This window comes from Galeopterus variegatus, unplaced genomic scaffold (genome assembly GCF_000696425.1).
Source record: "Galeopterus variegatus unplaced genomic scaffold, G_variegatus-3.0.2 Scaffold52, whole genome shotgun sequence".
NCBI lineage: Eukaryota > Metazoa > Chordata > Mammalia > Dermoptera > Cynocephalidae > Galeopterus > Galeopterus variegatus.
In genome coordinates, this window is record NW_007726163.1 from 394,494 (window position 1) to 419,861 (window position 25,368).

Here is a 25,368-nt window from a genome sequence, read left to right on the forward strand (position 1 = left end):
CAAGAAGTATCAACAGCAACTAAGGATCTATCTGAAATCATTAGTTCGAGGAAAAATTCTAGGGCTCTGGCAGAGCAGGATTAGTGGCAAATGAGAAGGCTCTAGAAGAGAATTCCCAAAAGATATGTTACAAGAGGCTTGAGGAGTCAACAGATGATTTTGGAATTGAAGCAAATAAAACAGACGTGTAACCAAGAGGTCACAATAAAAGCTAGAGGCATGACAAACTAATGAGTTCTCATCTGATTCATGGGATAGGAAAGGGTAAGGAAAAGAAGAGATACTCAGGCATTAGACCAGGGACCAAGAACCACAACTCCCAGCAAACCATCCTGCAGGAACCATTTACACAGGGGAGCCAGTAACAAGCATGCCATCCCTACAACCCTGAAAATTTCTCTTTCATTGATGAAGCAGAGAACAGTCTCATCCCTGCAAACAGAAAGTCCTGTAGAAATACATAATTAAGCTCAACAGGAGATATATTCTCTTGGGCAGACCTCTTTGTTAGGACATGATTTTCTAATTTGGAGAAATACTCATTATCTATTCTGGTACAAAAGAAAACAAACAAGATAGATGAAATTCATTGTGTTAAATTTAGATAAGTGAGTAATTAATAAGACATATCAGACAAAGTAAATAGAGCTTATATGTTTGACTACAGATAGAAAGCGATAGAAGAAGCAAGAGATACCTAATATTCACAAAGCACTAAAATACAAAAGGCAACGAAAGTGCTAAATATTCATGACACTAAGAATGCATGAGATACACAAGCCCTCAATATGTGTGAGGTCTTTATTCAGTTACCCGCAGGTGGCACTTATTCTGACCTGTCCTCTACCCAAGAAATACAATAAAATACATGACTGCTCAGCAGACTCATTGGCAAGCTACAGCCGTGGCCAGATGTGCTTGCCCCTGAGCATCTTCTATACAGCAAGTGTGCATCATTGGCCTCAGGCACATTCCATCTGACTGAGTTCTCTGGCTCAAACTGCAACTGTGGTCCTCTCCATAACCCCGCTATCAGGGGAAGCTGATGTGACAGAGTGAGAGTCAGGAGAGTCAGGACTAAAAATATTATATAACCCAGGATTGTGGTCTTTCCACCCTACCAGCACCCTACCCTAATAGTGTTAATCTACCCCATCACTTTCTCCTGGTGCCTCACTGTGTATTTTAAATTGATTCAATTAACCTCGTTTGGTTTACAAGCCTTTCTGTGCATGACCTCTGAGACAGCTTGCTTTTTTTTTTTTTTTTTTTTCCTTTTTGTCTTTTTTCATGACCAGCAACGGATCGCAACCCTCAGTGTCGCGCCCGTACCGGACTGGGACCGGCAACGGGATCGCAACCCTTAGTGTTGCGCCCGCACCTCGCTCAGCCAGTGAGCGGCCGGTCTGTATGTGGGATCCGAACCCTCGGCGGGAGCGCCACCACGCTCCCAAGCGGCGCACTGTAGCAGTGCGCCACCGGGCCAGCCCAGAGACAGCTTGCTTGGTAGTGAAACTGGAGGCTACCATTGTACCAAGGTAATTTCCCACAAGGTGAATGGACATAGAGACTTCAAGGACTTCTGGTCTTATTTTATTTAGACACATGAGCCCACTATCTATCCTAAACTCACCTAGGCTCTAATTAACCTCTTCTCATAGCTCACTCTGCAAAAGGCTTAACTTGTCTCTACAAGACCAAAAACATATCATATTGAGAGAGTGAACTAACGTAAGCATTATTGCCATGATAACAATGCTGTGTATTTCTCTTTATTTATCGTCTCAACTAAACATCAGCCAAACCTCAGCAAACAATCTTAATAAAATAGTGCTAAAGTGTGGTCTTTAGCCACAAAATGAGAGGACATAAGTTCATTAGAAATAAACGGAGAGCATTATTTTCTATATAAAAGAGGTAAGAAATTTACCCATTACTGATCACAATTTTTTCTCTTTTAAATTAATGATAACACATCAAAACAGATGCATATCAAGAAAGAATCACTTCCTACAGCAAGAGTTTTCTTAAATGAAGAGTCCAGCTTGGTGACAATATTTCAATTGAAAGCATAACTACAAAATGGGTATTTTTGTATAAGTTCTTATCATTATAAATAGAACCAAGTTTTGTGCACAATAATATGAAAAAGTAAGTGCTAAATGCCATCTCTTGAATGAGACTAACAGGATAGATTTTTTTAAACGGATGAATAAGTCTATTAGAAACTATTCAAATTGTAAAAATTGTCTTAAAATGCCATCTCCTTACTTCTGAAAATAAAACATGGAAGACATTCAATACTCATTTAATCAAATACAGCTAGACATAAAGCTCATTTCAGTATTAAAATTGTTTAACCTCCTCGTAATACAAGTTATGTCAATGCTCTAAATTCAGCTTTGCCCCATTCCCATGCTTCTCTCACCCCCAAGACTTTTTAATGAATTAATAACCTTGACACTATAAGAAAAACATTTATTATTTGGATATTTCCATGGTATCATGTAACTAACCTCAAGATAGATAAATGACATACAGATAGATAAAAAATAAGGTTGACTTCCATGAAAATCATCTTTATTATTTTATGGTTGTATTTCTGTACAAAAAGTACTTTATTATAGGAATAATAAAAATTTTGTGCAAAAATACAACTATAAAATAATGAGTCTTATTTTCATATAAAACTTACAGCAATCAACCGTATTACATATACAGTTATGGCTATGAACATATGCTACATATATTTTACAATTATATACAGTTCATCATTCCCTTATCCCACTGGACTATGGCATAAGGGACAGAAGTTGTAGTTAGTTATTTCCTGACCAAGAACACAATGCTTGCAGACACTGCACATCCAAAATTGATATTCAGTGATCGGGCTTCCTGTGGCAACACATGTTGGCAGTTTCCCTTCTCCACTACAAAAAGGAAAAACAATCCATTATACTTTAAAACTTCTAACTAGTCCAACTATTTAATACCGTTAAAAAACCAAAGAATGAAAAAACATTTCAAGGTAAACTTCAAATAAAATACTTTTATCTCAAAAATCTTTTTGAAATAAAAACTTTTCTTATAGTGAAAAAATAAAGCATTAATACACTTGTAACACTTATATAAAAAAGGGTATAATGTTAAGGTAAATTACTTCAAAATTTAGTGCTTTAATTATTATATTACACATTACAAACATAGAAATCCAAGCCACTAATAAGGTAGAATGACATCTGCTAATTACAATTAGCTTACCCTTCAAGAAGGCTGTCCAATTCAGATTTTCTGTTATCTTTTGGAGTATGTTTGGTGAAGATTTCTAGAGCAAGATCTTCGTATTGCTGTTTCTGTTCTGAACTGAGGGTGTCTAAAGATTCAAGTTTAATAAAAGCTTTTGAGCAAGTCCCGAAAGCTCTGCTGGCACATGCGCAGAGCGCTAACAGAGAGTAGATCTCAACAGCAGGGATAATGTCTTCATAGTCTCGTAGGTGAAGAGCTAGGAAAGAGAGAACAATTGGGGTTTTTTAGAATAATCATGATATTCTGAACATGCTTGGGAAAGAGTCTACATTAAGGTGTTTTTGTTTAACCCAATGAACTTTAACAAACATAAGGAAAACAACATTGAGAGATGGGAGCACTGGCAGGAGGAAGTGGGCTACACGTTCTCGCTAACAGCTCAGGTCCTATGAAAATAACCACCACCAAACGATGTGTTGTGCCAACCTAGAAATATACGCAAAGACAAAAAAATAATAATAATAGTGTAGAAACATGTATCTTTTGCTTCACTTAAGTCAGAAATTTCAGAAAAAATATTATACTATATTAGTTATAATTCTCAAGAAAATAGTGTTTCTTTTTGTAAAAAACAACAAGCAAAAAAGCGTGAAATCATATATTCTCTCTTTATATTTCTTTGAACAGATTATTGCTCTTTTATTTGTGTTTTTGAAACAAGAGAACTTTGAGAAAGTGAAAATGAGCCTCTAAGTTGTCAGTTCAGACTATTTGTTGTGATAGCTACCACATCTTATCTGCAATTTTTCCACACTGAAGATGATTATGTCTTTCTTAAAAATGCACTGCAGAATATCAGATTTGTAACCAATTTTTATCTTTTTCTACTCTAGTCCTTAAGACTGCAAAATCTTAAAAATACCTTATTATAGTAAAATGGAAATTTCATAAAACAAGTTTAAAACAATATATTCATGTATTTTACAATTAGATTCCTCTAAACTGGTTATGGGATCAAGTGTTTACAACAAACTTCAATGGAAGAAATTTATAAAAAATATATTCATTCAGTTACAATAAACAATACCCTCTAATTTCACATCCAGAGCATAAGTTCACAGACAATAATCTACAGGGTATATATGTTTCAGATCATTTTATCACTGAAAGACAAAAAAATTGAAGCATATGAATATCTTTACCCATTAGGTAAAAAATTTCAAGTTAAAGGTCTAATTTTTCTCATAATAAGCCTAGAAATGGTGCATAAATTATACAAAATACAACTATTTTAAGCAGTACATAATCTACATCACATATTAATCAGTTAAAATTAAATGAGTCAATTATAAAATAAACACATTAAAAATAATTCTTATATATAACTAAAAACCAATTAAAATATATATATAAGTCCCATTGCTAATGACAACAAAAATAGGAATAATGTTTAAAGTGTCCAAGAAGAAACACAGATGCACAATGTTTTTAAAAACTTATGTTTCTGGATGAAAAGACTCATTTTATAAACATATCAATGATATCAACATGCAATTCTAAGCCAAAATCTAATGGGACATCTTTGAAACTCCCTCCACCCTCAAAAAAAAAAAATTATATAGCTGATCTGGATAAACAAATGCAAGAAAATACCCAAACATTCTTTTCAAAAAGAAGAGTAATGGGGGCCGGCCCGGTGGCGCACTGCTACAGTGCGCCGCTTGGGAAGCACGGCGGCGCTCCCGCCGAGGGTTCAGATCCCACATACAGACCGGCCACTCACTGGCTGAGCGAGGAGCGGGGGCAACACCGAGGGTTGCGATCCCGTTGCCGGTCCCGGTCCGGTACGGGCGCGACACTGAGGGTTGCGATCCGTTGCCGGTCACGAAAAAAGACAAAAAGACAAAAAAAAAAAAAAAAAAAAGTAATGAGGGAGAGCTTAAATTCTAGATATTAAAATGTAAAAGTAAATAAAAGGACAGTACTGGCATAGAAATACATGAATAAAAAATAATAGTCTAGAAAGGGATCAAGAATATGTATAAATTTAGTTTTATGAAGGTAGAATTTCAAATCTGTGAGAAAAAAATAAATTTTTAATAAATGTGTTAGGATAATTAAGAAGTCATAATAAAGTATAACATTTAATAACCTTGAAGTGAAGGACTTCCTGAGCATGATCCCTAAGAGGAAAATATAAAGTAAAAGACTGACAGATATGACTACAATAAAAAAACACTATTAATATCATCAGCACAGCTACCACTTATTGAGGGATCACAATGTACAGACACTATAAGAAGTGAAATTTCTTTTCATGAACTTCTCACTTAATCATTGAAACAACTCTATGAGGAAGATACTATTATCTTCACTTTACACAGAAGAAATTGAAGTTTAAAAAGGTTAAGTTATAGGAAAAATCGATATATATGAAAGAGGGTTATTACATATAATCTCTAAAGAGCTCTTATAAAAATAATGAAAAGATAAAAATCTTCCCTATACAATTCCAGAAACATTGAAATACAAGAATTTCTCTAAAAGGTTTTTTTTAAAGATCATGCCATTAGAATATGGATTAATTATCTATCAGGATTAGGGTGTGATATGCGCTTGGAGATGATATAAGCAGTAGATGGGTCATTTCACAGCAGCCCAACCAATGTGACAGAGGAGGGGTGGGGTGACAGGGCTTGCATTGCTGTCATGGTCAAGCTGAAAGAGCAGTAATGGTTTAGTCATCCTTATGCTTTGGTTTACAACACAATTCTCATAATTTTCATCTTTGGAGTTAATATAAGGATACTTCAATAAGTTCAAAGAAAAGTATAATGAAAAGATAATACAAATCTTTCCAGGAACTTTTTGAAGTACCTTGTGTATCTAAACTCTAGAATATTGTTAATCCAGAAGAAACTGAGATCCTGATACTGCATGTAAATAATCTTTTATACATTACAGTATACACGTACCATGGAATATTATGTAGCTATGAAAAATTATGACATAGACCCACCATGATCACCAGTGAGGAAAGATAACTACAATATGCTGTTGACGGAAAAAAGCAAGCTCTGGCATGGAGAAATATCTGAAAGGAAGTTTTCCCAAATGTTAGCAATGATTATCTCTGAGTTATAAAATTATTTTATAAATTATTAGATTATTTTACTTTTTTCTTTGTATCTTTTTGTTTTGGTTGAAATTACTAGAAAAGTATCATTTTTATAAAAAATGTACACTGAAGTATGCCCTGTTATATTCCCAATATTATTTTTAAAAAATTATTTTTAAAAAGTTTTATACATATGGATCAAAAAGCATTTAAGTTTGAATGGATAGATACATGAATGCTATACATGTTCTTTTTGCTTATCTCAAATTTCTGATATTTCTGTGAACTATATGTTTTGCTTTCTATGTATTCAAAAAATAAAAAGGACTTCAAAAAGGGGAATGCACAAAACAAGTTACATATAGCATAATCTCAAACATATAAAAATAAATCCATAGGAAAAAAAGTTATTGAAATTAATAGGAAAAAAAGTTATTGAAATTAATAGATAAGTGAATTGAAAGAGCTGGCCCTTCATATTCAATTTATAATTTTTCAGGCATTCTATATACATTAGGTGACATGCCCACCTGTCTTCAACGCAATGTCAACATATCCCTCATAGAGCTGCCTCTGTGCAAGTATAAAGAAGTGGTAAGCCTCAGCCCCTCTCCAAGCATTATCTGTGAAACGACTCGTTGTAGACAGAACTTCCTCTTCCAGCAAACCAGCCAATGCAGAAGTGGCCTACAAGTAAAGGTGACCCACACTTTCTGTCAGCACAAACACAATCACAGTATCAACTCCCACATAACCATGTCATTACAAGAAGGATAACTTCTCAACTTGTTATACATTGAAATATCTAAATTTTTTAAAAGGAATTTTAATTGAAACATATTGATTATATATATTTATGGGGTGCAGAATTATATTTCAATACATGTATACAATGTGTGGTGATCAAATCAGGGTAGTGAGCAAATTAAATGAGCAGATTTTATCATTACAAAACTGTCACTACAGAGTTAATTTTTCTATTATAATTAATGTTTTGTTAAACTGGTATGATCCAATTTTAAAATAGAGTTGATTAAACTTTAAGTTCATAAAAGATTCATTTACACATTAAAATAATATACATATTCTAATAAAGTTTTTATTATTTTTTTTTTTAATTTTTTTCCTTTTTGTCTTTTTTACTGACCAGCAACCCTCAGTGTCCAGCAACCCTCAGTGTCGCGCCCGTACCGCGGACCAGCAACGGGATTGCAACCCTCAGTGTTGCGCGCACCGCGCTCAGCCAGTGAGCGGGAACCGGTCTCCACATGGGATCCGAACCCTCGGCGGGAGCGCCGCCGCACTCCCAAGCAACGCACTCTCCAGTGCGCCACTGGGCTGGCCCTCTAATAAAGTTTTTAAAACTCACTGATTAGAAAGGAGGATTTACCCGGTAAGTAAAATTTTTAATAAAAATAAGAAATTAAAGCAAACACTACAGATTAGTCTTGTAAAAAACAATTTTCAATATTTCTAAGTAGAAATTTCTAAATATGAATACCAAGTCTACATCAATCATTCCTTTTCTTCATATTATTTAAGGAAATAAAATGCAGACATGCCAATTAAATGACTTGTACATAAAGAGAAGTTTGATAGTTTTTCTTAAACACTTCGGATGATTTCATGTTATTTTCTGTTCTGCCTTACCTCTGAACTCTTTCCTTTAACTTTTCCTCGTTGGGCATTTTTCATTTGTTCATGATGCTGCTCTATAAGTAAAGCTGACAGAACATAGAGCTTCTTAACACGCAAAGGTTTAGTTCTTTTCTTTGCCTCTTCATCTGCAATCTTTAAACATTTAAAGAATTTGGGGAAGATACAACTTAATCTATATTTGTACAAATATAATCAGTTCCAAAATTAATTGAAATTTGATTCTCTAAAAAAAGGAGGAATATCAATAGAATGGAATATAAATACCACCTATTTATGATAAATATTTTTAAATCCATTTTCTTTTCCTTAACACTTACAAGTATTTAGGTTTTTCCTTAGTATATTTAGCCCTTAGAGTTAGAACTCATTTAATCTTAAAAAATAACTGGTGCCATCATATAACTACATCAGAATGAAGAAAGTGTCGATGGAATGGGGAACTATCATGGCAGTATTCTCCATAACACAGAGATTATAAAAATAATGTTCCAAGTACACCAAGATACAATGGCATTAACATGGTGTATCCTTCAGAAGTCAAAATTTATTTGAATGATTTTGAGAAAAATTTTTCCTTTTACATTAAATCAAATGGGGAAAAAAAGAAGAGAATGTAAAATTTACATAGATTAATATTGTACTCGTTATCTTCCCTCCAAATAGATATTATAAAAAGTATAATGCTTAAAACTTGTACATTTGAAAAGACTCAAAACTCTATTGCCAATAGGATTTAATTCCCAATTAAAGAAATTTGTCTCTGTGGTCTCAGCAAATTCTTTAACTCTTTAACTTCAGTACTAAATATACAATTGCTTAGGTATCAATAAGTTGCTAATATAAATAAATAGCCTTGGTACCAAAAGGTAATAATAATAAAATAACACATAGTTACTGCAGTAATAACACAAGAAGGGTTTTGCTATAACTAATATTTGTTTCCAAAGAAAATAGAAAATGCATTCTTTGGTATAAAAAACACATTTGTAACTAGAACAAACCAAATACACACCAAGATTATTATATTACCTTAAACATCAGTTTAGCAGCATCAAAAAAGTAATTGGCTTTCCGATACAGTTCTATGGCATCAAGAGTTTTATTCTTTTCCAGTAAATGAGATGCATATCTAGCTAACAGAGATCCAATTTCTTTCATACTATGATTTTTAGCCAATTCAACAGCTTTGTTCCACTAGGAAAAAAATTATAATGCCATTCAGTCACCCAAGTATTCACACAAAATTCACACAATAAAGCTTTAAGTTTATAACAACAAATAACACTACTTCAAAATAAAAAACTGGTATATGTTTTTAAAAATCCCTTAAAATCAGAGCAATTCTAAGTTCTATGAGCTACACGTGTCAAAATGATTAAAAGATCTAGGATTCTGATTTACTTAAGAAGTACACCTAAAAAGGAAAGTTTCAAAGTGTATAATCACATTAATCTTTTAATTCTATTTTTGCACAAACTGTGAGCAAGAAAAAGATGCACTTGTTTATATTTTTATACTAAACAAATATGCAATTTCAGTTATGAAAATGCCATCAGATTTAACATTTAAAAGTCATTTTAATAAAGCAAATGGAGCTTTATAAAATACCTTAAGGAAAATACTTAAAAGAATACATTAAAATACTTAAAAGAATACTTAAAAGAGTCAACAGTCTCTATGATAACTCTGCATTTTAATTTTAGTTAAATTTCAGCTCTTAAAAATATCAAATATATGTTTTCTATAAAGAGAAAGGAAAATATATTTGCCAAAATACTGATAAAGTAACTCAATTCCTTCTTCAGGCAATGACCGACCATTAGCTGGTCTTTCTTGGAAAACAAAACCCAACCCTGATAAAATGCAGCAAATTATGAAATTACGTCCAGACAAAAAGCTTGCCAGACTTAAAGCACGGGGTTCCCATACCGAGTTAGTTACTAGTGGGCCAACCCACTTGGTAGCACTTCAAGAGGTAAAGTGCAAACCCCAACACTTTCTCAGTCCTCAACTAAATAAGAGAATACCTGTCTGGCTCCTTTCACAAAATTCCTCTCAAGCTCTCCAACCCTTACACTGGCAGTAATCTTTAAAGGATGACTATGGTGACTTTAGTTTCCCCTTGACCGGAAAATTCCTAAGACAACAAGCTGCACAGACAGTAAGTTCCAATTCCTTACTTGGTTGAGATGTACACAAGTATCTACCGCTGCCTTTGGTTGATTACATTTCAAAAATGCAGCCACTGCTTGTTCACACATTCCAACTCTCACAAACATTTGTGCTATTTCCTGTAAGGACAAAACAATACTATCAGATTTCACAGGCTGGGGAAAACACTTATATTTTAATTTAGCAAAATTCCACAGGGACAAATGAATATTAAGTTTACTGGTAGATACAGTCATTTTTCTTTTAAACAATCATGGGGCTGAGGCTACAAATCAGAATGGGTGCTAAGGCATCACCTTCTATAAAACCAGTACTTCACTGGCTCAGGCTATGCATCTGATTTTTAACTATGTCCTGAAGTCACTGCACTCTATCATCTCTCGGTTCAGCAGCTAGTGTACGGAAATGTCAAAATCCAAAACAAATCACACATGGCGGTGAAAAAAACCTTTAAGGCAACTGTGGTATACTCGATGCTAGTTGTTAATTAGAGGCTTACGAGAAACCTCACATTCGCAAAGTTCTCAAACACCCCTATAGAGAAATGCCCTAGAGTTCGCCATTCATCAGTTCAGGAAACTAGACCTAAAACAAAGCTTCTTTGGAGGGCGGTGGCAGGGAGGCAAAACCACAACAATGACAACAACTAATCTTACCTGTTTGGCTGCATTCTCCATTTTCAGATCATTTTGTTTTTCTTTTAGAATATATAATTAGCCACAGTTTTTCTCTCCCCACTCCCACTTCTAAAATATATTTGGAAATATAAAAGTACATTTTGTATCCAATTATCTTTTTCCAAAATAATGCTTATATTTTTCTGATTATAATGTGATACATTCTAATGGCACAAAAATTACACGTAAAAAAGTTATTCATAACATTACTACCCATAAGAAATCTCTCTCAATATTCTGATGTAATTTCCTAACACCTTTGTCCTATGAATACATATGTGTGCATTTGTGTATGTATTGTGATCATACTATACATAGCTGTGTATCCTGCATTTCTCACTTAAATATTAAGTACATTTTCCCATATTATTAAAAATTCCTCTAAAACTTAAGATTTACAGTACAACCTAAAATTTTTTATTATTTTAGTTAATTGCTTATTATCATAGCTATAATTACTTGAAAATTACTTATTGCTGTTCTTGATACTCTACAGCAAAATATTTTTCTGCTTCATCAGACACACCTAACAGAGGGTACTAATGTAAATATACCATTCCCATACCCGGGGTTCTAACTATAGTCGGCTCTCCATATCCATGGGTTCCACATATCGATTCAACCAACTGAGGATAGAAAATATTTTTAAAAAATTGCATCTGCACTGAACATGTACGGACTTTCTTCCTTGTCATTATTCCGTAAACAATACAGTAAAGTGACTATTTATAATGCGTTCACATTGTATTAGGTATTATAAGTGATCTACAGATAATTTAAAGTACACAGGAGGATGTGCATAGGTTATATGCAAATACTACACCATTTTATATTACAGACTTAAGCAACTACGGATTTTGGTATCTGTGGGGTCCTGAAACCAATCCCCAACAGATACTCAAGTGCTGTGGATTGACTGAATTTTGTCCCCCAAAGTTCATATATTAGAAGCTTAATTCCCACTGTTAACTGTTGAGGGTGGGAAATCCTATTACTGTATTTGAAAGGTGGGCCCTTGAAGAAGTGATTAGATTGTAGGACCATGCCATAGTGGAATGGATTGATAATGGTGGTCAGCGGTGTGGTTCTGAGGGCTTTAAGAGTAGAGCACATGAGAGTCTCTCTCTCTCTCTCTGCTCCACCATTGTCTGCCACGTGAGATCCCTGCATTGCTGTACAGCCACCACCAGAGAAAACCCTCACCAGATGTGTTCCCTGGACTTTGGATTTCCCAGGCTCTGAAACTGTAACTAATAAATTTCATTTTCTTGCAAATTGCCCAGTTCCGTGTATTTTGTTATAAGCAACTGAAACAGACAGATACACTGAGGGACTATAATTTTAGTTTCTTTCCTACCCAAGAAAACACATAGGATTGAGAATAAGGGTGAGTGCAAATGCCATTGTTACAGGGATAACTGCTGTAATTCATGATAGAGAAAACTGAATCATCAGAGATCTACACTTATCTATTAATTAATAGACAAAATTTTTGACTCCTGATTGGTATATGTCCAGACCTTGCAGTTGAGAGTTGCTAACTCTACAGGTATTGTACAGCTCAGTGATTTATATTTTAAATAAACAAATAAAATACAAACTCATTTATAGTTTAATTAATTTTTGATTAATTAAAAGAACATTCAAAAGAAAGTTAGAGAATTCTGCTTTTAGTTTCTCTTTTCAAAATTAAATACTTTACTACTAATATAACCTAATAAAAATTGGGCTATCTTTTTAAACTTAAGTTATGGCAAATTTCAAACAATTTCGGATTATTTTGAAGCAAATCCCTGAGAACATACCATTTCATCTGTAAATACTTCATGTATTCAGCTAACTTTTAAAAGCGATTTCATAAAACTGAAGAGACTACACAAGACTGTGATAATGTTAATGTAGTAAGAATATGACTGATTTTTCTCTTCTATTTTCAGCATCTGGTAATATTGTATATTGTTTAATAATTAAAATAAAAGCATTAGTCTATGCCTAAGAAACTGTAAAATTGTAAATTAATCTTTAATATTCTTTCTTGCAGAAGGTATTTCCTGACTATAATATAAAAATTTTAAAAAGTAACCTAACTACTCCAAGAACAAAAATTTTGAATACCTACTGGAAGCAACTTGTGGTTTTCTGGAAGTGAATTGGCAAGATTCTCTAATCCTTCATAATCTTCTAACATATAGTAACATTCGGCTAAGCGTTCCTGGTTCCGGCCTTGTACATAATATTGTACAGCATTCAACCTATGGAAAGAAAAAAAGAAAAACTGTTAAAACTAATTTGAAATTCCTGATAAGCACTTTCACTAAAACTATTCCTTCACTAGAATTATCAGTACTACTACTACTCTATTTATAATCTTTAGTTACAGAATACCTCGGAAGCATATAAACTGGAAAAAAAAAATCTAAAGACTGTGTAGCATATTTTAATTGTAACATTCTTGAATATTCTTAAGAAATATTGTTTTAATCTGATATACTGCTGTAGTACTCCCAAACACTGAAATAAGCATATTAATCAAAATGAAAACTTAAGAGTAAAAACCAATGCTTTGAAAATAATCTATAATAACAAAACAAGCAAATATAAAACACTTTTTTTACTTTGCTCAGAAATAAATCATGTAACACCTTAGAACTGTACACTGTGGTCTCAACAGTAGAAAGCTGCCTAGGGATAAGCACAAATTTTGTGGTTGTAAACTCCAAAGTTTTACAGTGCTCATCTCACAGCTTCAGGGATTTCTTACTCTCCAGTGTGAATCTAGAGATATATGCATTATAGGATTCAGGAGGATGGTCTTCATTTCCCCAGCACTTTATTATTTCCTAGGGAAGTACTCAGGCAGCTACATTTTTAAGTGCTGCATAAATGTATGAGGTACTCCAGTAGGTTACATACCACTTTTGTCGATCAGCAAAGTAGTCTCCAATGGCATTGTGGGCTTGTTCAAGGAGACTGTCATCTGCATCACCAGATCCAGTTTTCAAGAGTTGGAGTACTCTAAACCAATCCCCCAATTTCAGCCGGAGGCCAATAGCAAGATCTCTACAAATAATGGCATTCATTCCTTCCTTCATTAATCCAGTCAACAAATATTTATCAAGTGCCTACTACGTGCTAGATACAGTTCTGATTCTGAGAATACACAGCAGTGGGTAGATAAGGTAACTCTCCAAACATTTAAAAAATTTAGCCTGACCAGGTAAGAGGCAATGGAGAGGATCCAGATGTTATGGTTTGAATGTGTTCCCCCCCAAAATTCATGTTGAAACTTAGCTTGGGCCTTTTGGGAAATGATTTAGTCCACTGTCATGAATTGATTAATGCCCTTATAAAAGAGGCTTAAGAGTGTTCACCCTTTTTGCCCTTCTGCTTTCCACCATGTGAGAGTGCAGCATTCAAGGCACCAACTTGGAAGAAGAGACAGGGCCCCCACCACACACAGAACTTGTCAACACCTTGATCTTGGACTTTCCAGCCGACAGAACTGTGATAAATAAATTTCTTTTCTTTATAAACTACCCAGTCTCAGGTGTTTTATTACAGCAGCAAAAATGGACTAAGACACCAAAATAGAAAAAAGAAAACAATTTCCTGGCTTTTATTTTTCTAGACTTCTAATTTACTTAGCAAAATGTTTTAATAATAACCAACTCTTTTCAGCAATTTCTCATACATGATCAGGTTTATTTCAAAGCAAAACATATAGCATAAACACTATTGGTTTTGTTTTTTTTTTTTTTTCAGGGCTGAGTTATATTAGGGATCTCCTGGGAATATAAATAACATTTTTAAAAAATTAGATATGATGTTTACAGCTGAAATAAAGTTTATACACCATTTTATATAAATAAAAATGAAATATAAACATAAAGGTAATAAAACTCAATCCCTAACTACCTTTTCATCTTTCTTGACAACAGAAAATTAAACCAAAATACAGAATCCAATCAGACCTAAACCAAAACAGAGAATTCATATAATAAGCTGTGTAATAAATGATTAAACCTCCCAGTCTCTTAAATCCTGTCATTTTTTTCCTACCGAATGAAAGAAATTTCCCATAGTCAGCCATTAATAGATATAAAAACAGAGAAGAGAGCTGCCCCAAATTATAAAACATAAATTAATGAGGGGCATATAGAATATCTAGGTTGTAATCCAAACCAAAAAAAGAAAAAATGAGCAGGAGTAGCCATTTTTATATCAGATAAAATAGACTTTAAACCGAAAACCACAAAAAGAGACAAAGAAGATTATATAATGATAAAGGAATCTATACAGAAAGAGGATATAACAATCATAAACATATATGCATCCAACATCAGAACACCCAGATATATAAAGCCAACACTATTAGACCTAAAGAGAGAGAGAGACTCCAATACTGCATGTCCTCACTTGTAAGTGGGAGCTAAAAAAATAAACACATAAATAAAAAGAAAGAAAGATACAATAACCACATTGATAATGCTGAACTTTCAAAAGGAGAGAACAGAACTGAGGTTACCAGAAGTGGGAAAGTGGGTAAGGGAGGAATTGGTAAGGGCCATGAAAAATGATTACGTTGTATAATGTTGAATATACTAATCATTCTGATTTGAGCATCACATATTGCATGCAGGTATTGATATTAAACTCTGTACCCCACAGCTATGTACACATCAACTAAGCGTCAATTAAAATAAGCAGGTAAATAAACAGAAATACTGCATGTCCTCATTCATAAGTAGGAGCTAAAAAATACAGATAAATAAAATAAAGAAACAAACAAACAAACAACAAACAATAATATGTTGAACTTTCAGAAGGAGAGAACAGAACTGTGGTTATTAGAGGGGGGAAGGGGTTGGGAGAGGGGAGTTAGCAAAAAAAAACGGTTAATGGACACAATGAAGGAGTATATTTTGTAATGACAAATATGCCAACTATCCTGATTTGATCACCACATACTGTACTATGTGATAGTACAACTCTATACCCCACAAATATGTATAATCAATTATGTTTCAATAAAAAAATTAATTTTTAAAAATTTTAAAAGGAAATGGTATAATACATTTAGTCTATTTATAGTCCCCATTTATAAAGCAATCCTGAACTCCAGAACTACTCAGAATACCTGCACCTTCACACCTTACCTTCTGTCCATATCAAGATACATTCTTTCAGCCTCTTCAAACCTGCCAAAGTAGGCAACAACTTCAGCCTGCTTCATTGACTCACTCTGCAGGTTGCCCAGGCGCTTCACAAACTTAATGCCTTGGTAATCTTTGCAGCGCACAAATGCTTGCTCTGCAGTGTGTAAGTCCAGTTTCTGAAGAGCTGCTTCAGCCAGTAGGCGCCTTTATTAAAAACAGGAAACAGAAAAGCCTATTGCAAATTACTGATAAGCAAGTCCTGAATCAGAATTCAACTATTATACCTATTGTTACTAGTGAAACATGGTGGAACATGACTATTTTAACACATATAAACATTTTTCATATAGTATTATGCTTACATTGAGGACTTCCAAATCTAAAATAAATTTCTATATTTTGAAAGCAAGAGCAAGAATGGAAGTCTGTTCCCATCAGGAGGTTAGGACAGGAGCAGGCGATGACAGAACTGAGACTTGGGGTTTTTTAATTAAATACCAAAGTCGGGGGTGTGGATTGTCCTCTATGAATTGAGATGCATCTTCAATTCCAACCTTCTCAATCAATGCACGACTATCTCGCAGGGACCGAATCTCAAAGTTAATTATATAATCCTTGTTTGGATGTTCTGGGTTCTAAAAGAAAAGACAAAAACAAGAGAATTCAAATAGTTGACTTTAGAGCACGTGTTTCTTTTACAATTAAAAACAAAAACAAACAAAAATAACCCTGCATTATATTGTGAGCAAAACTTGGAAGAGAAGAAAATCCCATACTTGGGTCTTTTGAGTTTTCTGGAAAAACCCAAAACTCACAAGGTACAGCTTAACTCTCCACTCCACCCTACCACTTCCCAATAAAATGGGTGATAGGACTGTAGATACTCTCTCCCCAATATTAGATACATATAAAATGTGCCCAGTGTATGAAGAATCTCAAAGTACACCTAACCAATTTAAACATATATTTTTCTAAAATACTTCATAAATCAATACAATCATCAGAGCAACAACACCACAGGCATTTTCAAGCATTCTAGGACTTAAGACAATAAGCAACTATGAGCCTTTCTGGTTTGCAATGAAAAAAAATTATCTAAAGGTCTTGAATTCCTTTAAATTCACTTTCAAGTTATTTAATTAAAATTGCATAACACTAAGAAAGGAGATTGTACAATGATGCCATTTTATAAAATTACTTCTGTTCATCTACCTAATCTATATTTCCACATACAGCTTATAGCTGCATGGAATGATGTTCTGCTGTTTATCCAATGTTAATGATTAAAATATCTCAATGATGAGATTTAGGATGTTTGTTTTGTTTTTACTTTATTTTCAGCACCTTTGTGTATTGCTTGAATTGTATATAATGAATATTTGCCACTTTTTGAAAAGCAATAAAGTTACTACTCATTTTTTAAAAATCAATTAAACAAACGCCTTCTGAGAACCAACTATATATCCAGACCCTTGCTAGATGCTGGGGATTCAAGAAGCTCATTCTCTATCAAACCATTAATACATAAAATCAGAGAAGATAGTCAAGCCAGCTTAGTTTGATTCTACCCCACCTATGACTTGGTTGTTGTTGTTTTTAATTGGCAAAACCATATCTTCTAAGGAGTTCCCAAGCCTAAGTCTTTAGGGAAAGAGAACAAGCAAAAAGACATATCTTGGGGCCGGCCCGTGGCTCACTCGGGAGAGTGCGGTGCTGATAACACCAAGGCCCCGGGTTCGGATCCCACATAGGGATGGCCGGTTCGCTCACTGGCTGAGCGTGGTGCTGACAACACCAAGTCAAGGGTTAAGATCCCCTTACCAGTCATCTTTTAAAAAAAAAAAAAGACATATCTTCCTTCACATGTGAGGAAAAGGGGGAAATCGATACACTATTCTCTGCCATTACTGTATTCAGGTTAAACAGGCAATAAAACAAGTTCATTAGCTGTACAAGTCATACACCTTAAACAAAGACAAGATCTTTTTCTTTACTCTTTACAGGAAGAGCTATCCACATAGAGAATAGTCGAATAGTCACCTTTGGAGATTAAATAATCCTAAATTGTAATAAAGATTCAGATTCCATTTTTGATGTTTCACTGAACAGCTTTTATGCCTCACTCCTGCCTCCGATTCTGCCTCACGTGGGTCAAGCTGATAAGAAAACCCAAGTGCTCCCTCCTTTGGAGCCAGCATGAGTTTCAAACCACATAAGACCTCACCCACAGGAACCCTCACCCCAGACCCAGCTCCTTACTATAAAAAAAAAAAAAACTCTAGCCAATCTCCTTTCCCTGTGAGAAATTGGTTCTCACAAGCCATTTTCAGATCAGCTTGGGAAGTCTCCCTTTCTCTTCCCCCAAAGCCTCGCTATGTAAGTGGTAAAATGTTTTATACCCTCTCAGCGTGTCTATGGTATCATCAATCATGACATCCAAACTAAATTCTGGGTAGAGGTCCACCCTGGTGCTGCAGGGTGGTTACGATATAGAAAAACGAAACTGGTTCACAAAAAAAGGGTAGCAATTTACATATCAAACCAAAATACACAAACATGCCCCAAGTTGTGACTAACTTCTAGACATTTAGAATTTACTATTCCAATTCCAAAAAATATATATAGTACATAGAATAGTAAATGCTTTGGAGAAAATGAAGGTAAATCTGCTCTCAATATATTCTTAGAGAAAAAAATTCTCAAAGGATGGTCAATAAAGGTCAATGTAGTGGTGTAAAAAGATACCTGGAATCAGAAAAAGCTTATTTTATAAAACCTGGAAAAAATAAGAGGACAGTAGACCTCTAAACAAAAAATTACTCATAATACCCTAGAGTACCTTTGTTATTCCTACAGAAACAATTAGCGACCAGTTTTTGAGCTCTTACTTGTCCCTAGCACTGTGCTAAGTGCTTTTCACACTTTATTTTACATAATAACAATCCTATGAAATAGGTACTATAATTACCCTCATTTTATACAGGTAAAAACTAAGGCTCCTACATTTTTGTCATCATTTTACAGGAAAGGAAAGTGAAACTCAGAAAGATAGCAGCACCTGCCTAAAGGTTGCACAAGTAGCAGAGGAGGGTTGGACCAGAGATGTACATGACTCCTGGGTACACACTCCTAACTGGACACTACACCACCTCCAAAAAAGAATCCCAATCAAGGCAGCAACAGAAATATAACTGCTTTTTATGAATTACCTTTAATATCTCATCCAAAAGAACAGATTTAATTTCTAAGTCCTCAAAGTTACAAATATATCCAGAGGTCTGAATGGGTTCCTTTAAAGACAAAAACAAATGTTATGTTTCATTACGTAAATTTGCCCCCCCTTAACAAATCACAATTTTAAATTTTATTATCAAAATTTTCAAACAAACATAAAAATAGAGAGAATATCATTGATACCCACATACCTATCACCTAATTAATTATTAACATTTTGCTAAATATGCTCCATTTAATTTTTTGGCTGAAGTATTGCAAAGTAAGTAAAGTATAGATCTCATGACATTTCACCCCTAAATACTTCAATACATGTCTCTAGAAGATAAGAATGTTCTTTTACATGGTCACATTACTATCCCACATTATAATTAGTTAATAAGCACCTTATAATATAAATAATTAATAACAGTATTATTTACCTAATAGCATTTAATATTCAGTCCAAATTGTCCCAATTAATATAAAAATGTCTTATATAGCTTCATAATTCTAATTCATGCAATTTAATATTAAATTTAATTCCTTGTAAAATTAATAAACACCATATCTGTATCTAAGTACATTGATGGAGTTTGGATGTGTTGTCCCCTCCAAAACTCATGTGGAAATTTGTTCTCCAATGTGGCAGTGTTGGAAACTGATTGAGTCATGGGGATGGATCCTTCATGAATGGATTAATGCTCTCCCTGGGGGAGGAGGGGTAGTGAGTTCTTGCTCTATTAGTTCCCGGGAGGCCGGATTGTTTAAAGGACCCTGGCATATCTCTCTCTCTCTGTCTCTCTCTCTCTATCTCTCTCTCTCTCAAAATGGACTAATACATACATCTATCAGAAAAAAATCCCATACCATACTGAAGTCTATCCTCTGTAACATGAGGCAGAGAGTATTCCTAACATATTTCCTACATAAGATTTTACTTGCCAGTATGTAAATACATGAGTCTGTTATATGTCTGTCTCTTATCCTTGTGTTATGCAGGCTTGTAGAAATAAAGCATAGAATATGCATATCATAACACACATATAATGTAAAGTAGCTGCCCTAAATCCTTAGTAGAAAAAAATAGGTATATATATTATATAAACAAAAATAGATAAATTGCCAATATACTTAATACCTCCAAGAATACTATAAAAGAATTAGGATAAAATTCCCTGGTAATAGAAATAATGCCAGAATGCAATTTTTAAAAATATGTATGTATATGTATATCATAATGAAGTAGAAGGTAACCAAAACCCAAATAAAATAAAACATCAGATTTATAACTCTGAAAGTTAGTCCCTCGCATATGATAGAATCTATAAAAATTATAATAAAAGATACCAAAAAAATGACCCAAACACCACAGTTTCAAATGCTGAAATCCTAAAAGATCAAAATTCCTAAAGTCTAAAATCCCCAAAATCACAATACTAAAAGATTAAAATCCCAAAAATGTAATTCTGGAAAAAATAATAAAAGAAATTCTTTAAGACATTTATTTATACTTTTTAAGGGTGTTTATTTGAAAAACACAAAAATATGACAGAATACTTCATAGCCACTTTACACAATAAAATAGGTAATAATATGCATATTTTTGTAAGCATAAACACTTAGGTATATGTTAGTATATTCAGGTATACTAAAGACAGTCATATACGTGTAACTGTTATGAGCAGACAAATTGTATACATAAAAAAAAAGGTCAAAAGGCAAAACGTGTATATGCATATCACTATGGTTAGTAATTGAGTGCACCCAGCTTTATAACTGTGGTCATCTGAACTACCTAAGTCTTTTGACAAGATTGATCACAAATCACGATGGGTCACCGCTGCATATGCAGTAGTAGCCCAAAAGCCCAGATCTCAAAAATTTTATCTTTCACAAGTGCAGATGTCAAAAAGGATATGTCTTCATTTATCAAGGGAGTTTTGTTTTTATGTACATTCATAATGCTTACACACAAAGTCAAGTGATAATGCACTTTAGTGGTGTCAAATTTGCAAAAAAATGCATAAAACAAATTAGAATTATCTAAAAATCTTTATACAATTTATGCTTCCAGTATTAGAAATGATGCTAAGACAAAATGTACAGCAAAGCAAATTGTAAAAAATAATGCTGACAATTTTAAATAGTGTGGAAAAAACTAACAAAAGAAAAAAAAAGGAAAGGAAACCATAAAAATAATTTGGCACACGTAAAAATTGTCTTATAGGGATAGATTATGGATAGTTGCATGGAGGTAGTCCATAAGAGGTGGCCAACTTTCACAATTATTAACTATATTTTGAAGTCTTACATCACAATTAATAGCTGCTTTTTTTTCTTTTAGGGCATGGCTCTCCTCAAAGAATATGTTCACATTCAATTTCTATGCAGCACTGCTCTAGGTATCACTTAATCCAGTCAAATAGACACCAAAATTTAAATCCACAGTCCACCCCTTGTCAATTTGGCACCCATATGCATCTCCTTAAACCATACTTAATTTCCAAATAAAGACAATAAAAAGGTAATAGCTCCACCTAACATGATGCAACTAACACGATGCAACGACTATCCTGCATACAACTGAAAATGCACACTAATTCCTTCCCCAGAATTCAGCTTTCAAGATTTCAACATTTGAGATTTTAATCTTCTGGGATTGTGATTTTTCTGATTTTAGAAGTTAGAGATCTTAGACTTTATAGATTTTGATCTCTAGGGACTTTGATCTTTAGGGATTTTAATAGTTGGGATTATGGTTTTCTGGATTGTGTCTTTCAGAATTATAATCAGCAGTGGAGACTTTCATATACTTTGATTATTTTGATACTATATGTACATCAAATATACCTGTATAAACATGTTTATCATTAGAAATTTTTTTAATTTTTGGCGATAATATAGTAAAGCAAGACAATCAAAAGATAAAGTCATAAAAGGTGACCTGTGGATAAAAAATAATACAAAATCAAAGAGAAAGGGAGAAAGAGAAAGGTGGAGAGACAGATCAAAAACAAAGAATTTCCAAAATAATCTATGATTATTGGCACATAGTAAATATGCAAAAATATTTACATAACTCAGATTTTTAAAAATTCAGCTTCTGTTTGAATTACTTCAACCAATTTTATTTTCCAAAATTCACTAGTTATCTATCCACACTTCATTTGAATATAAAGTTTTAAACCAGTGATCTACAAAAAGGATGCACTCACCTAAGAGATATGTAAGACATTTCTTTTTATCAAGAAAGTAATAAAGCTTTACAAATCTATACTACTCTAAGAAACACCAGCATCCTTATTCAGCACACAAGTCAAAAGGCCTCATAACATGTACAATATGACAGGTATCCTGAAGTGCCCTTACTTATCCATTCCATTTTAGCATATTGTGACATACTAAGGTTTGTACATACCTAATTAAGTGGACTTAGGGATTTTAATAACTAATTTTAGCTAACCCTCACAAATTGGACAAGTGGCTTAAAAAGTCTCTTGCAAAGAACTTGCAAATTAAAGGTAATATTGGTAATGCAAGCACAAGCAAACAAGAAAAGGCAGAACAGACGCCTCTCTCAGTCCTAGCACAAATTCTTAGGTCAGCCACACTGCAACATGGAAACAATGACAAACTAATCAGGTCTGACAAAAAGTCAGCTAAAAAGTCAAAATTATCAAGTAGACTATTTGAAACATGGGACTTGTATCCACCCTAAATTGTGCATTATACTGAGATACTAATGGTAGTATAAACTATAACAATTACCATGACATTTAAAAATAAAGTTTACGGGCCGGCCCGGTGGCGCACTGGATAAGTGCGCCGCTTGGGAAGCGCGGCGGCGCTCCCGCCCGAGGGTCTGGATCCCACATGCAGACCGGTTCCCGCTCACTGGCTGAGCGAGGCGCGGGAGCAGCACCGAGGGTTGCAATACCGTTGCCGGTCCCCGGTCCGGTATACTGAGATACTAATGGTAGTATAAACTATAACAATTACCATGACATTTAAAAATAAAGTTTACGGGCCGGCCCGGTGGCGCACTGGATAAGTGCGCCGCTTGGGAAGCGCGGCGGCGCTCCCGCCCGAGGGTCTGGATCCCACATGCAGACCGGTTCCCGCTCACTGGCTGAGCGAGGCGCGGGAGCAACACCGAGGGTTGCGATCCCGTTGCCGGTCCCCGGTCCGGTACGGGGGCAACACTGAGGGTTGCGATCCGTTGCCGGACACGGAAAAAGACAAAAGACAAAAAAATATAAATAAAAAATAAAAAAATAAAAATAAAGTTTATGTCATAGTTTAAAATTAATTTTTTTCTCATTCTTTCAAAATTTCTATTTTGGGGACATGATTCATAATATGCTCATATTAATAATATGTAATATTATAATACCTTGAGAGGGTCATGAGATGAAAATGATCAAGCAAGGAATATCAACATTAAATACTCATTTCCTAATTCTCAAAGAAAATGTGCTGTATCAGTGAATTAAAACTTTGCACACAGATGGCATCGCATCCTTTATTCACAAATTATCTGAAGAAAGATTTACTTCAAACAACTGTTAAACAAACAAACAAGTATGTTAAAGGAACATACTATTCTCTAGTTCTGCAGATCCAGTAAATACTGTTTTGAAGAGTAACTTCTTACATGGTCAACAAGCAGCTAGAGGAATGAATAGCACAGTAACTAAACAAGCAGGGACCACAGCGAGCCAGTGTCCTCACAAATGAAAAGAACAGAATCATTGTTTATAAAGAAATCCAGACAGTGGTAAGGTTGTGAGAAATCAACGTAGCTCTAAATCTAACAGAAACTAAACTACATGCCAAGCCTGAAAACAAGCTCAAATTTTAAAAACTAATATACTTTTTAAAGGCTGTTCTGTTAAAACTACTTAAGAATCACTTTCCACCAGGCAAAGATTTTACTTGGTACTAGATTGACCATGTGTGCTCCACACACATTATTAGCAGCCAGATATAGCAAACGCTACTTCTCCAGGCATATGATTCCTGACTTAGTATGAGTGGAGCCAAAGATAGAAAAAGGACCACGACATTCAAAATCTATTCTACTCTCATCCTCAAGGTTATCCTGTTGTAACCTGTCAAATTTCCACACTTGTTTTGTTGCGAGGTTCAAATTCCCCTTGGACTCTTGAAAGAAGCCCATGCTTAAAGGTCAGATGCAGCGGCCCTGAATACCTTTCCTTTGAGCCATTTCTCAGGGACTTAGAACTACGAAAATCATAAGACTCCTAAAAGCTTTACCAGAGCCTTTGAGAGCAATTTACATTAGCTCACTTGCCAACCCAAAGACCCTGAATAGGGCTCAAACGGGGAAATTCAAAAAAAAAGAAGATATTAAAGGGACAAACAGTTTACCACTAAATAAATTACTACAGATATTTGGCAGCTCAAGGGCCCAAGTATGCAATTTCTTCCCAAGAAGGAAGGTATGGGTGCAAACAAATAGAAATTAATGACGTAAAGTATTTAACTCATCTCATCACTTATACTAGTGGAGTACAGCACGAATACAGAAAACTCCAAATTGAAAATCCATTACCAATTCAAAAATTGTCTAAAAGATTTATTTTCTTAATGGTGTTTTGATGAGGCTACCACTGTAATTATTTTGTATTTCCTAAACACAACAGTTAATAATTGGTCCAGGGTAGACTAAGTGACAGGAAAATACAGAGTGTCAAACTTAGCTGTTGTGAGCCACAAGGAGAAAATCAAAATGTGACCTTAAAATGAGTGGAAAAGTGGCTCCCTGATACCCAGGAGAGAGGAGGTCGACCATCGTCCATATCTGCATACTGTAAGAATGTCTGTGTTGAGACAGAACATGATCAATGGGTGATACGACGAGTGTAAGTGCACACAAGACACAGTAAGCAGAGAATGAAGTGAACAGACAGGCAGAGGGGGAGGAAAGGCCAAGGCAAATTCAAAGCTACATTTTTTTTAAGGTTGTTTTAAGAAATTTTTTTTTTTTTTTTTTTTTTTTTTTTTTTTTTTTTTTCCATGTCCGGCAAAGGATTGCAACCCTCAGTGTTGCCCCCATACCGGACCGGGGACCGGCAACGGGATCGCAGCCCTTGGTGTTGCT

The 25,368-nt window shown here is 34.4% G+C and overlaps 1 protein-coding gene across 1 annotated transcript in view; it reads right to left on the reverse strand.

Moving 5' to 3' along the window:
* Positions 1-1,756: 1,756 nt before the first annotated feature.
* Positions 1,757-25,368, reverse strand: part of WDR35 (WD repeat domain 35) — a 64,243-nt gene continuing 40,631 nt past the window's right edge. The window contains exons 18-28 of the mRNA XM_008573246.1: positions 19,238-19,318; positions 16,527-16,663; positions 16,029-16,232; positions 13,786-13,932; positions 12,992-13,124; positions 10,204-10,314; positions 9,053-9,217; positions 8,015-8,155; positions 6,895-7,051; positions 3,262-3,502; positions 1,757-2,930 (exon numbers count right to left, since the gene is read on the reverse strand). Coding sequence (XP_008571468.1) covers positions 2,780-2,930; positions 3,262-3,502; positions 6,895-7,051; positions 8,015-8,155; positions 9,053-9,217; positions 10,204-10,314; positions 12,992-13,124; positions 13,786-13,932; positions 16,029-16,232; positions 16,527-16,663; positions 19,238-19,318 — 1,668 coding nt within the window. The 3' untranslated portion in view covers positions 1,757-2,779. The remainder of the gene's footprint in view (positions 2,931-3,261; positions 3,503-6,894; positions 7,052-8,014; positions 8,156-9,052; positions 9,218-10,203; positions 10,315-12,991; positions 13,125-13,785; positions 13,933-16,028; positions 16,233-16,526; positions 16,664-19,237; positions 19,319-25,368) is intronic.